General features: G+C 43.0%; 2 protein-coding genes across 3 annotated transcripts in view; both read left to right on the forward strand.

Annotated features, from left to right (window-relative positions):
* LOC109507489 (cingulin-like protein 1) overlaps positions 1-6390 on the forward strand; it is a 12026-nt gene extending 5636 nt beyond the window's left edge. The window contains 10 exon segments of the mRNA XM_019856946.1: positions 359-502; positions 505-617; positions 718-888; positions 1093-1245; positions 3161-3250; positions 4074-4157; positions 4548-4672; positions 5457-5565; positions 5643-5806; positions 5896-6390. Of these exon segments, the coding sequence (XP_019712505.1) occupies positions 359-502; positions 505-617; positions 718-888; positions 1093-1245; positions 3161-3250; positions 4074-4157; positions 4548-4672; positions 5457-5565; positions 5643-5806; positions 5896-5971 (1229 nt within the window). The 3' untranslated portion in view covers positions 5972-6390.
* A 545-nt stretch (positions 6391-6935) lies between these two features.
* Positions 6936-14534, forward strand: aqp9a (aquaporin 9a). Of its 2 annotated transcripts, XM_019857094.1 has the most exons (7): positions 6936-7188; positions 7822-7948; positions 9348-9485; positions 11134-11252; positions 12479-12551; positions 12640-12696; positions 13875-14534. In XM_019857094.1, the coding sequence occupies exons 1-7, from the start codon at positions 7111-7113 to the stop codon at positions 14054-14056; spliced, it is 774 nt and encodes a 257-aa protein (XP_019712653.1). In that variant the 5' UTR covers positions 6936-7110; the 3' UTR covers positions 14057-14534. The 2 variants fall into 2 exon arrangements, with proteins under 2 accessions (XP_019712653.1, XP_019712652.1); XM_019857093.1 differs by having other exon boundaries at positions 12479-12696.
* The last annotated feature ends 374 nt before the right edge of the window (positions 14535-14908 follow it).

Here is a 14908-nt window from a genome sequence, read left to right on the forward strand (position 1 = left end):
GCTTAATGTTTTGTTTGTGTTTGTTAAAAAAAAAAAAAAATACATGGGAATAGGCTCTTGAAAAAATAATTCCATAATAAATGGCAATATGGGGGGGTTGGAGAAATCAATTATTTTTCAAAATCGTTCAGACCTACTAGAAATCCCATTTAATATAATGCGATGATCGACACTTTAATGTTGGATCTCAATCTTTTTTGTTCTTTTGCGTCAAGTAAACTTTTTTTTTTAACTCAATTAGAATATTCAAATTAGACATCGCAGCTATTCTCGTTTGCAGGTGATAAATGAAGTGGAGGTGTGCTTCTGCTCACTAATTGTTTTTGTTTCCTTCTGGTGGCCTGGGTGAAATGATGTCATGCGGCCTTTGGTTTTCCTGTTGTTTGTTTGCTCGAAAAGAGGGAAAAACAGCAGTTGGAGGAAGCACTGCAGGATGTGAGGAGAAATGAAGAGGAAATGTGTCAGTCCAACCGCTCGCTGTTGGCTCGTCTGGAGGAAGTGCAAGTAAAAAAAAAAAAAAAAAGCGGAAACAAACTGAGGAGTTGTGGAAGAGCAAAAGTGAGCTGGAGGATGAGAGAAGGCTGCAGGACAGGACAGTCGAACAACTTCAGAGAAAGGTATGAGCCTCCCCGCCTCTTTCTGCTGCTCACGAGGGCAGGACCGACTAAACCTTAACGGGGGAGTTTCACCTCTCTGCTTGTAAATCTGCCCGCTCAGATGAATAGCATCATGGAGGACTGCGAGGCATCTACAGATGTTCTTCAGAGCCAAGTCGACGAGGCCAAAGAGAAGAGTCAGAGGGAGTTGGCCGAGCTGCGCAGACAGCTGCAGGAAAAAGGAGCTGAGCTGGAGAAATCCCGACTAGCAGCCAAAAAGCTTCAGGATGAGGTGTGGCCCTCGCAAATCATTTTGCTGACTCATCACAACGAGGGGTCACATGTCAAAGTCACTGATAAAATAGACCAAAGGGAATTTCGGAGCTACAGTGAGATACCAAGGAACACTCCCAACAGTCGAAAGTAGTCAGAAGTACAGTATCACTTCTTTCACGTTCCTCTACTCTCCTAATCTTCATGTTTATTCTGCGCTCAGCTGCTTCCTCTGGAGGAAGATCTGCGGAGGTGTCACAGGGAGCATCAGGAGGCCCAGTCCAAGGCCGGGCAGCTGGAGCAAAGAGTGGATGAGCTGGAGGAGAGGAACGCCACCACGGTGGAGGAGCGCGAGCGGCATGTCAAACTCCTAGAGGTGAACATATATGCCTGAAGGCTCCTTTTTTGAAGAATTGTTCGCTGTCTTGCCAAACTGCTGCGTATCGCAAAGTGAGTTGACTTGAGGATCTCATGCAGCACAGTGCTGTCATCAAAATGATAAACATCCATCTCACCATCATCTGATTCGCTTTCCCTCACGAGGGTCGCGGGTATGCTGGAACCGATCCCAGCGATCTGCAGGCAGTAGACGGGGGACACCCTGAACTGGTTGCTAGCCAATTGCAGGGCACACAGAGACGAACAACCGTTCGCGCTCACCAGAACACTTCGGGAAACTTTAGGAGAGTATTCCATTCGCCTGCCGTGCATGTTTTTGGAATGTGGGTGGAAACTGGAGTACCCAAAGAAAACCCACGCTGGCACGGGGAGAGCATGCAAATTCCACACAGGAAGGCCGGGTCCGGAATCAAACCCTCCACCTCTGCACTGTGAGGCAGGCGTGCTAACCAGTTGCTCACCGTGCCGCCCAACTATAAACATAATTGATATAAAACAAAACTCATTCAAAACTGTCATTCTGCAAAAGTAGAATCAAGGCAATTCAACTCTTTTTGGCTTTTAAAGACCTTTTGTGCAAAAAGCTCCTTTGGTTCGAAATTTTAAGTGTCGAGTCGGCCTATTTATGTTTCTGGTGGGAAATAAGGGATATCCGTGACCTGGATGAATTAGAATCGACATCAACAAAAATGGCACTATTGGGCTTGTAATGGTTCACTATTGTGACAACTCTTAACAAATAACCTGCCGAAGAACCCTTGAAGTCATTCATACATACGTGAGCAGACGTTATATTACCCTGGATCACATGCCGTGGGGCGTCCATGTGTCCCGGCGCCACTATTTGTCTTTGCCTTGTCCCTGGGAGCTATGAGGGTGCCAAACGGCGCCACTGCAGCAGCGTCTCACAGCTCGGCTCTGTTTGTCTTGCTGATGACAAAACATTACACAGTGACATCAGTGTGTTGACACTGCGCGTCGAGCGAGGAAAGCCGCCCGTTTAGTGGGAAAAGTTCTCCGACCTGTCTGAGTGCGACACAAACACTGGAACATTGTACTATCGCCGACGCCCGAGGCAGCGGTGATCTCTTGTTTTAAAAACATTTTCTAACCAGCTGGAATTTAGCTCTGATCATGAATTGAGCAGCCATATTGTATCTGTGTTCTTAACATAAAATTTAAAGATTTTAAAAAATGAGACGAAGATCAATAATTTCAGTCATTTTTTTTTTTTTTTTTAATTTGACTTTTTTTTTCAAAGCCTGCTAGAACAGCTGAACTTAATTTGGGGTGATTTAGAGGCATTGTAAATGGTGGCAGGTGTGTGCTGACAATTGCATTTAATTCATTCAGTACCAGCCAATTCTGGACCAAGTCTGAAAAGACGTTTAAAAACGTCTTTGGGAGTGAATGAGTTAACGTAAGAATATGCATATGGATGGTGAATTCTGACCACAACCCAATCCCCAATTGTAACAGGGAGTACACAATTATGCAACCACTTTATCTCATGTTTTTTGGGACTTCATCTCCCGAGATCGGAAATAATTTCTTTTTTTGTTTTTCCAGTTGTACAGTTTTCATGTCCCATTATTGGCATAATGTTTTTTTTTTTTAATGATTTATCTTGGTCTCTTATTTTTATTTTTTTTTATGATGTATTTCCTGATTTTTCGGGGGAGGCTTTCTTCTGTTGTCATGTGTTCATTTGTAAGAAAATAAAAACTCAACAAAAATCTGATTATCATACGCTAATATAACCCAATCATTTTAAAATAACAACTGACAATAATTAAAATGCTCATATTAGTACAAATGAACTGACAAAAGGATCTGAAAATAACCAATAACGCTCAAATAAAATGTTTTTCCCATTCTCTTTTCCTTCTCAGGGCCGCATCGGTCAGCTAGAGGAAGACGTGAACGATGAGCGCAGCACTGCTGACCGCCTGATGGAGCGATTAGACAAAACCAAAGAGCAGGTAGGTTTACATACCTCCAAATAGAACACTGAGCTTTTTTATTTTGGATAGATTCAGTCAAGGGTCAATCGAATTATTATCACAAGTTGTGCTTTTACCACAAACAGATGTGCTGCATACTCAGATTTCCCCACAGCTCTCCAGTCGTCCCCTAAAAAGTTTTTTGTTTCATTGTGCTCACTTTGTAGCCACACTGACGTACGCCTTCACTCCTCACATGTCATATGTTTCTTATTACCTTAGTCAGCATGGGATTTTTTTTCTTTCTTTTTTCTTCTTCTTTTTTTTTGCTCAAGTAGGCCACTGTTAGAAGCAAAGTGCTCCGGACTAATTGACACAAAACACTATTTTGGATGGAGTGCAAAGACACAAAACAGCAAACTATTGTGTGTGTGTGTGGTGATTCATTTTCCCTTCACTGGGCCTCTGCAGAGACAAGAGGCCGCAAAGACTAGACAGCATTTCCTCTTCCTCTAATGAAGTCCATTTAAACTGAAAGTGACCTTTCTTTTTTTTTTTTTTTTTTTTTTGTCAATGTGGGAGGTAGGACAAACCCATCCAGTCGATTTAAGGGATATTTCCAATTTCTATCTGCTTTGATTGACACTGTCATTGCAGATCTATCTAGCTATCCGGCCAGCTAATAGTAAGCTGAAATATATTGTAAAAGCGTGTGCCGTCAGAGCCTACATATTTATCTGTTCTACATTTTTATTAACATTTTTTGCAATGTTGCACTAGACAGTGTTTAATTGCAATGTGATGTGATTGCACGGGGCCAAATTGTACATTTTGATGTGTCGGCCTATGTTATGTGTACCAGGTGGATCAGATGAGGAGTGAGTTGATGCAGGAAAGAGCAGTCAGGCAAGACCTGGAGTGTGACAACACAAGTCTGGAAAGACAGGTAGGGCGAACCCATCATTCAAAGAAGGATATACCACGTATCTGTTGTGTGGTCTTTTGTGGGTGTTGTAAAATGATGAGGCGTAGAAAGCAGAACACTTGGCATGTTGGAACTGAGAGATGGCTCCGGCTATCAGGATTCTGTGCAGTTCTTCCATGCGAAACTCACGCGACCTTTCTTTTATGGAGCATAGTGGAGTAGAAAATGGCCTACCTCCAAACTGTTCTTGGAAGCATCGATGTTTCTATTCTTCATTGATGCGTTTAATGATTTAGTGGTGTCTCCTCATTATTTTGTTTATGTGACCAGACTCTGACCTGTACTGGCCATCTAGCATTTAATTTAATTTGCCTCATTTGTGACATTCCTTTCTTTCATTTCCTGCATCAGAATAAAGACCTGAAGAGCAGAGTGACTCATTTAGAAGGATCACAGAGGACCAACCAAGACTCTCTCATTTCCAAACTCAATAGTCGCATCCAAGAACTTGAGGAGCGGTTGCAAGGGGAGGAAAGGTAAGCACGCCATTAACTGAGCAATTCCACCCATCCATCTTCTAATCCGCTTATTCTCACAAGGGTCGCGGGCGTGCTGGGGCCCATCCCACCTTTCTTCGGCAGTAGGCGAAGTACACCATGAACTTGTTGCCAGCCAATCGCAGGGCACACAGAGACAGACGGACAACCATCCGCGCTCACACTCACACTTAGGGACTATTTAGAGTGCTCCGTTAACCTACCATGCATGTTTTTGGACTGTGGGAGGAAAACGGAGTACCCGGAGAAAACCCACTCAGGCACGGGAAGAACATGCAAACTCCACACAGGAAGGCCCGGAGCCGGAATTGAACCCTGCACCTCTGCACTGTGAGGTCAACGCGCTAACCTCTCACCCACCGGGTTGCCCTTCATGAAGCAAAAGTAGAATTGATAAAGCCACAATTTTGTTTGCATTTATTGCGATCTGATTTTGAAAGTCAGAAACTTTTGAGACCTTGAGAGAAAAAAAAATCAACACATATTAAATTGCAATCGCAAGATTGAGGGGAAAACGAATAACAATGACTGCAGATTATATGTAACGACGGTTACCTAAAAACATATTACAGTCATAACAGCGGAAGGCTATTTAATCCCACGATGTAAAGTAATACCAAGAACATTTTTTTCCATATTAGTTGTGTGGTGATCCCCCCTTGTGGTATCACTTTCCCTACGCTTGCAAGGCTGCGAGCATCACAGTGGGAGGGTGTAACATTACAGGAAGCTGCAGCTGATCTCTTGGCGCATCTCCTCTCAGGGACAACAACAATTTGCAGCAAGCCAACCGCAAACTGGAGCGCAAGGTGAAGGAGATGAAGATGCAGGCCGACGAGGATCACGCCAACCTGCAGACGCACAGGGACCAGGTAGGTAGAACCCGCGTCGCCATCTGTCACCCTCGCCTCCTGACCGTCCGCGATCTGACTTGTTGCAAACGGCGCAGTTGACTCAGAGACTGAAGACGGCCAAGAGGCAGATGGACGAGGCCGAGGAGGAGATCGAGCGCCTGGAGCACGCCAAGAAGAAGCTGCAGAGAGAGCTGGAGGAGCAGCTCGAGGCCAACGAGCATCTTCACGGCCAAATTGACACCATGAGGAAAGACATGAGGTGAATGAATGCTTCCTTTTGGATTACGCACAATTGACAAAGTACGGCTTAACTTTGTGATTCTTCTGTCTTCTTATTTTCATCACCAGGCGCAAACGGAAATCGGCTCCTGTCATTAAAGTGGCGGAGGATGGCGACGGCCTGGATGACACTGGTTCGGATTAACTGGATAAAATAATTCACATCACGTTTGGACGTTTTTTTTTTCCCAGTAATTCCAGTAACAACTCCTTTTACCCTGGCATTGTGTTCACACTGACCTCTAGTGGCGATGTTGTTAACTACGTCATGTGGCAACAAAAGCCATAGTGCTCACGATGTGGACTACAGCATTAACAAATACTGTACCAGCGATCATCTTTCTATTGCAGGGTTCTCAAATTTAGCACAAACTCAATCCCGTCAAACACATTTGGGATGAATTAAACTAGAAATTATGAGCAAAGCCTTTTCTCAGGTCCAATATCAGTGATTTCACAAATGTTCCTCAGTGGTTCTTAACCTTGTTAGAGGTACCGAACCCAGCCAGTTCATATGCACATTCATCGAACCCTTCATTTGTAAAACTGAAAAATGTGATTTTTTTACAAATTCACGACATTAAAAGTAAATTATATGGCCTAACTACAGTTTTTTTTTTAAATTGTATATCGTATCACGACAGTCACAGGTGACTACTGAGCGAACTAAATTTCCCGCAGCACTGATTGGCCAAGCAATGCAATGTGATCATCCGTAGCCAGTGATGGCCAAGCAGGCGTGTCATAACTAATTGACACGTTGAGTCAGGTGTGTCTTAACCTCCATGGCAGAGGCTCCGTCGAACCCCTAAGATCGATTCACCGAACCGCTAGGGTTCGATCGATGAATATGTTCTGTGCACTGACCCCCTGTTTAAATACGTTTGCCCACATTGTGTATGTTCATTTATATTCTGTTCTATTAAGGTTGATCAGAAATATCTCCCCAACTAATGGTTCCTTGTACTGTACTTTTCAAAATATGTATTTACGTTTATAAACCTCCAGAAACTCCATACCAAAAAAATAAATAAAATAAAAATCCTACAGTGTCTTGTCCATGCCACCGTAATCATGCATCACAGTAGCAACCACGTGTCAATCACAGCGCCTGGAAACTTGTCGATGGGTGTACGAGCGAATCAATCCTGGGTGCTGAATGGCTGCTCTGGGGCAGAGGTGGAGATCTGACATGACATCCACTTCTCAGAAGTTCACGCAGCAGAACGTTGAGACACTTCCGTCACGGTCAGCACAGCGATAAAACTTTGAAATAACAGAAGGATGAGGAAACATTGTGCGATCAAACATGGAATACTGAAGGAATTCCTGGCAGAATTCCTCGGGACCTTTGTTCTGGTTGTAAGTAGCACTTAGAATTACATTTACAATTTTTTCTTTTTTTATTTTCCCTATAGTTATACTCTCACTTAATTAGACATTTCAATACAATATGAGAGCCATAAAAGAAAACATGCATTTGTAAATATGCTGTTTTGACTGACACTGTCAGAGATATTCGTTTATTTGTTTGCAATTTGTGGTTTTAGTTTGCAAATGTAGAACTGGACTGTATCTTACCGAAAGCTGTTTTAAATATTTTGCCAGTTTAGCTGACATACCAACCTATTAATAATCATAATAATAAAAAACATTGCTGAATGCAGAGCATTTATTATCTTTTTAAAGGCAGATATTTTTTTAGCTCTCGTTAGATAGTGTAGGTGTACCTAATAAATTGCCTTGTGTGTAGCATGATGTGTGTGTATATATATATATATATATAAAATATACTGTATATATAAATCACCCCCCCCCTCTCTCTCTCTCTCTCTCTCTCTCTCTCTCTCTCTCTCTCTCTCTCTCTCTCTCTCTCTCTCTCTATATATATATACATACACACACACACACCTGTGCATGCATACCCATCATGCTACCCACTTGGCAATTTATTAGCTGTATTTTAGGTATATTAAGTGTTGTTCTGTGTTTCAGTTGTTTGGTTGTGGCTCGGTGGCCCAGACGGTCCTCAGTCGCAACTCTTTGGGTGAGCCACTCACCGTGCACATCGGTTTCTCTGTAGGACTGATGATGGCGGCTTACGTAGCTGGTGGAGTATCAGGTAAATACCATTATGCCACGCATGAGAAATTGCCAGACTGAAACGGACAGGAAGGATGCCCACTGGATTTTTGCGATAGTTGGGTGTTTTTCATATATGGTCAGATTTAAAACAATTGGGCACGGGAATTTGTAATTGGAATGTCATCACAGGTGAATTGGAGCCCACCCAAGAAGACTTTATGTCAGTGGCGGGGTACACCCTAAAATGGTCACCAGCCAATGGGAGGGCCCATTTTTAACAAATGTATGTATGGTCTCCCGTGCAGCTATGTGCCACCTCCGTGATTCTACTGTGCTCTCATCCAGCAGAAACGTGCTATCTCTACGGCAGTCAATGAGTGTGCGCTGTCCATTGATTTGGTAGTCTCACTGCGCAGCCTCTCCGCGGTCGTCCATAACCTGGGGCGCTGAATGTCCTGCAAACATCGATCGCGGGCCCACGTCCGCGCATCTCTGGCAAACATTGGCTTCAAAACGTGACCGGGATCGTTTGAGCAGCAAGACCAAACGGCATCCGTGAAGCCAGAACATTTTATTTCTTTAAAAGAAAGTCGGCGCTGCTATGGTGGTAATTTATGGCCAGTAACTTGTCTGACAGTCTGTTGTTCTTCAACCAATCCCTACGTTACCCCCTGGAGGGCTGCTTTCGTTCTGCTGTCCCTCGTAAATGTGACAGCCTCCCTAATGGTGGAGAGGATATCATGCCAACCTAGGGAGGCCATTGGGGACATCAATCAGTATTATCTCCCACACACAACTCAAACACTGCTGAAAAAATACACGCGACAGAGTTTTTTTTCACATACTATATATACACTACTGATAGAGCTCAGACTCACACTCAAAATCCACATTCGCTATTTGTTCATCATTTAAGTCGCAAGTCCTGAAGTCAAATGAGTCATTCAGTGCACTTTGCCGAAAAACACACCATTGAGCAAAAAAATGAAAACTTCAATTTGATCATAATGTAAATTGAGTGCACTTATACAGCGCCTTAGCTACATCATATGCTGTCGAAACCACTTTACCAAGCCTCATATTCACTTTTTTGAAAACATATAAAGAGACGTGCTAATGCAGCTGCATCAACCTACAGAAAAGCCTAGATGGGCTTTATTGACTGTTTACTTAAAAATTTACAGTAATGTAACATTCGTTAGCTGGCTAAACAATATGTCTCCCACCTACTGCCCAAAGACAGCTGGGATAGGCTCCAGCACCCGCCGCGATGCATATGCAGATAAAGCGGATCAGAAAATGGCCGCGATGCATATGAAGATAAAGCGGATCAGAAAATGGATGGATGGATGGAATGTAGTCCTGATTTAAGGGCCTTTGGACCCATCATACCAGCCGCAGCCCTCTCTCATTTTCGCCTTTATCCTCAACCCCAGGGGGGCACGTGAACCCTGCTGTGTCTCTGGCCATGGTGATCCTTGGCAAACTGAAGATCTGGAAGTTTCCTTTCTACGTCATCGCTCAGTTTCTTGGCGCGTTTGCTGGCGCTGCTGCAGTATTTGGATTATACTATGGTGAGCATACTATTGTTTTCAGAATGAATTTCTGGCTGTGTTTCACAACTTTTATTGAGCCAAGACGTATTTGACGTCAGAAAATTCTGACAGCAGGACACCAAACAAAAATGTCACTAAATATTCCCTCATTATACCTTGTGTGTTACCTGGGGCTAGGGTTAGTGGTTAGGGTTGGGGTTAGGGGCTGGGATCAGGGTAAGAGGGGTAGGGTTAAGGGTTAAGCGTTAGGGGTTGGGGTTAGGGTTAGGGTTAGGATTAGGGTTAGGTTAGGGTTAGGGGTTGGGTTAGCGTTATGGTTAGAAGAATGAATTTCTGGCTGTGTCTCACAACTTTTATTGAGCCAAGACATATTTGACGTCAGAAAATTCTGATAGCAGGACACCAAACAAAAATGTCAGTAAATATTCCCTCATTATACCTTGTGTGCTACCTGGGGCTAGGGTTAGTGGTTAGGGTTGGGGTTAGGAGGTGGGATTAGGGTAAGAGGGGTAGGGTTAAGGGTTAGGGGTTGGGGTTGGGGTTAGGGTTAGGATTAGGGTTAGGGGTTGGGTTAGCGTTATGGTTAGTGTTAGGGCGTTTGGGTTAGGGGTTAGGGTTACGGTTAGGGTTACAGTTAGGGGTTGGAGTTGGGGTTACGGGTTGGGGTTAGGGGATTAGGGTTAGAATTGGGGGTTAGGGTTAGGGGTTGGGGTTGGAGGTGGGGTTAGGGTAAGGGGGTAGGGTTAAGGGTTAGGGTTAGGGTTAGAGTTAGGGAGTTAGGGGTTAGGTGTTAGGGGTTAGGGTTAGGGTTCGAGTTAGGGTTTGGGTTGTGGGTTAGGGTTAGGGTTAGGATTAGGTTTAGGTTTAGGGATTAGGGTTAGGGGTTAGTGTTCGGGTTAGGGTTAGGATTAGAGTTAGGTTAGGGTTAGGGGTTGGGTTAGGGTTATGGTTAGGGGTTAGGGTTGTGATTCGGGTTAGAATAGGTTTATTTTCTTTCTCAAGGGTTATTTCGTTGCTTTTTATTCAAGTGCATTCTAGGGGTAGGAGTTGGGGTTACGGGTTGGGTTAGGGGTTAGGGGTTTGGGTTGGGGTTAAGGGTTAGGGTTAGGGTTAGCTTTAGGGAGTTAGGAGTTAGTTGTTCGGGGTTAGGGTTAGGGTTCGAGTTAGGGTTTGGGTCGTGGGTTAGGGTTAGGGTTAGGGTTAGGGTTAGGGTTAGAGTTAGGTTAGGGTTAGGGGTTGGGTTATGGTTATGGTTAGGTGTTAGGGCTGTGATTAGGGGTTAGGGCTGTGATTAGGGTTAGATTAGGTTTATTTTCTTTCTCGAGGGTTATTTCGTTGCTTTTTATTCAAGTGCATTCTCTGGGTTATCTTAAATCCAAAGAAATAAATGTTAGAAGCATATATGAATGAATCTATAGAGACTTATGGGACACTCTGTAGTAGAAGACCATGTAATCGTCCGAACGACAGTCGCTGGCATCGATAGTTGAACAAGAAACATAGTTTTTACGAAATTAATCATAGTTTTCAGATCAGTGAAGTAAAATTGGACAATTCCCTGCAACACACTTGATGATCACTCATGGCACAATCACTGCTTTGTATAACCACCAACTGTCCACTTGAAATTTTGATCTTCGTCAAGAACTCTCTGAACCCCTCACAGATGCTTTCATGGACTTCACCAGCGGGATATTGTCGGTGACGGGAATAAATGCAACCGGACACATTTTCGCATCCTACCCGGCGAGACACCTGTCGATTCTCGGCGGATTCATTGATCAGGTAAACTCAACTCACAATGGCCCAATCATTCTGCTGCTCATCCCATTCGGGCTCGAAATACAGGAAAATCTAGGAAATGTCTACAATGTGAAATTGATTGCCCCATTTAGTTAGATAATGACCCCCTCTTTTGCCTTGCTTGGTTTTGGGTTTAATGACCCGAGTCACCGGAAGGTCAGACCTACGATGCTCAACACCATTTCCAGTCTGCTAAATCTGTGCATTGATCCAAAAACAACATGTTAGGGCTAAAAATGTGTTGAAGTGAGGTTTAGGTAATCGGGTCAATAGGTTGGGGTTCGGGTTTTGGGCCCGACAGTAGTTTGTTTGAACACTCACAACGCTCACAAATTTGTATTTGTATGTAAAATAAAAAAAATTCTCTCAGGAATAATTTGGAAGGAAAATAAATCTGATTCCTCAGCCATCAACTGTAGCCATTATTATTGAATGTAAAGGCAATGTTTTGTGGATTACTTTAAGTAACATTCATTTAACATCCTTCAGTTGTCAAACATACTCTGTATGTAGATACTTGTGAAAAGAAACAAACCACAGTTATAAAAATATAAATGCCAAAAGTGGTTTAAATCTTATCTTACAACTTGCCAACTAATTAGGTAAAGCTAACAGAGTAGAATTTGTTTCATTCAAATTAGCCATTGCTCTGTGACTCAGCAAATTTTAGCTAGCTATGTGTCCACACATTTTTTTTTTCATCTTAATTTTTATTTTTATTATTTCTTTAGAAAATGTAGTTTACTTTATCATAATTTATCAGAAAGAAAAAAAAGACAAACGCACGTACACGGTAGGATCCTCAAAAATGGAGACAAAAAGTTTGCTCATTTTGCTCTTGTAAGTACTCTCGAAAAGACTAAAATCACATCTGGAAAGTGAATTCATGGAAACATTTTTTTTTCTTTTGAGGCCAAATTGTAACTGACTCCAGACTAATCGAGTGAAATGGGATCGATGACTCACAATAACGTTTCTGAAAACCACCGTTTCCATTTATGTATTGCAGTATTTATATTTGCAGACACATGAATCAAATCTTACCAAAAATGAAGGCGCATTTCTGTTTATTTCAGTTTTTATAATAAGCATCCTCATTACATGTCACACTGGAAAAAAAAAGGAATATTATGATAATTCTAATGTTATTTGAAGGACTTGACCACAATAAAGTGCAGCCACAAGTGACGTTATCGCTCTCCTTGCAGGTGGTGGGCACCGGCATGCTTGTTCTGTGCATTTTGGCCATCATCGACGGAGGAAACATCGGCGCTCCGAAAGGTGTGGAGCCACTGGCCATCGGCTTGATCATCATGGCCATCGGGGTGTCGATGGGATTGAACTGTGGCTACCCCTTGAATCCTGCCAGGGATCTCGGGCCGAGACTGTTCACTGCTGTGGCTGGATGGGGAATGGACGTCTTCAGGTGACCGCGTGACACATTTGGGATTTAACTACAGGGGTGACTTTTTTTTTGTGATACAAACCATCTTTCAACTATTTTTTGATTAACTTGTGAGCAGAAATTTGAGACAAAAAACCCCACGTCCCACTCTGATGAGGTAAAGAAAGCACAGCAACCTCCTCAGCCTGAAGTCCATCTCAAATCATCATTGAGATGCACTCATGGATGAGCCTAAACTTCCTCAGATCCTGTGGTGCCAATATCAAAGGACGGACCTCGTTCGTTTGATTTTTGAGCTGCTTTTCATGTCTTCCTCCTTATTTTAAGTAAGGCCTAGGCTTTTGATTGTAAGAATGACAAATAAAAACCAGTGGTGAAAGGCATCAGCCTACATCCTGTTGGCTCGCAAAGCAACCAGCACAAAAATAGGAACGGCGGTCCTGTGCTATAGCCCATGCTGGGTCCCACAAAAAAAAAAAAAAAAAATCTGTGTGTCAGGACCAGGGCAATGCAAGACAAAATATTTCTTCATTTTTTTTCAACACAATGCATCTGCAGTGAATATGTGACATTTTGTTCTTTTTTTTTTTAAATAATGTTTTTCATCTGTTCAATAATGTAGTCAATCGTACGATTAATATTAGTCCTCCATCAACCACACTTGACTGGTTAGTGGACAAACAAACATCCATCCATCCATTTTCTGATCCACTTCATCCTCACAAGAGTCGCGTGGCGTGCTGGAGCCTATCCCAGCTGTCTTCGAACAGTAGGCGGGGGCCACCCTGAACCAATCGCAGGGCACACAGACGAACAACCATCCGTGCTCACACTCACACCTAGGGACAATTTTAGAGTGTTCAATCATCCTGCCATGCATGTTTTTGGAATGTGGGAGGAAACCGGAGTACCCGGAGGAAACCCACGCAGGCATGGGGAGAACATGCAAAGCCCAGACAGAAAGGCCGGAGCTGGAATTGAACCCAGTACCTTTGCACTGTGAGGTCGACGCGCTAACCACTGGCCGCCCACAAACAAACATATTGATTGAAATAAATGATTAGGCAACAAGCATTGTTGGCTTATTATATAATGTCACATGCACTCAACAGACGGCATTGATTGTTGTTGTCGTTGTTGATCCAACATGGTTCCATGACACTGTCCAAAATATCAACCTGCCATTTGTTTCTATGCAGCACGGCAGGATACTGGTGGTGGATCCCAGTGGCGGGGCCCATGGTTGGGGCTGTGGTCGCGGCCGTCCTGTACTACCTGCTCATCGAGCTTCACCATCCCCACGCCGAAGCCGAGAAGCCTCACGAGGAGGAGGGCGACGAAGAGGAGGAGGAAGATGAGGAGGACGAAGACTGCAGTCTGAAGGACAAATATGAGATGATCACCATGAGTTAAACTGTTTAACTCACCGAGTATCTCTTCTTGTTAGAAACTGGATAATCGGCTCGTGTTGAAACGTGACTTCATGGTAACGTAATGACCATTTTGAATGGATGAGTTGTAAATATTGTATTGTGGGATATTAGGTACTATGGCAAGCATGATAAGCTCCTTCACAATCGCTCCTGTTATATGACTTACATTATTAGTATTTGTACTTTTTTTGGTTTTGTTTTATTGGTGTTTTATTTTCTTGAGCAAACCGGATTCCTGTTGTTTATTCAAATTAAAATTTCTACAAACCACTTCGCTGTATTTTACATCTTTATCGATTGTTTTGTGTAATCTGGTGAGTTACGTTCCAGACTCCCAAACAAATTCATTTTTTCCAAACCAACAAACATATAATCTCAAATTATACATCAATAATCATGCTCAGGGATGTAAATTACAAAAGGAACCTACAGCAGTCACTCTCTGTTGGCATAAAAAGCAGGATTCAAGAGGATTTGACATACAACGATCTTCAGTAAAACTGTGTTGAGCTGAAATACTCGTTTTCATTCATTCCAATTTACACAGTGTAAAAAGAAAAAAAAATATGTTCTACCATTTAGTGACCAACATTGGAATTACACCCTAAATAATCGGGAGGCAGAAAAAAAAAAGTTATAAATTGTGTATACTTGCATTAATATTTTCCAGGTACTTTGTCTTCCTCCCACATTTGAAAAACAAGCATGTTCATGTCACTGACTCAAGTTGAGGTCCCCAAATATGCTTCACTGGCCCACAAGTCACTTTGGTGATTCAGGGTCGTCATGACAACAGCTGA

The sequence above is a fragment of the Hippocampus comes genome, unplaced genomic scaffold (genome assembly GCF_001891065.2).
Source record: "Hippocampus comes isolate QL1 unplaced genomic scaffold, H_comes_QL1_v1.1 scaffold186, whole genome shotgun sequence".
In the NCBI taxonomy this organism is placed as follows: domain Eukaryota; kingdom Metazoa; phylum Chordata; class Actinopteri; order Syngnathiformes; family Syngnathidae; genus Hippocampus; species Hippocampus comes.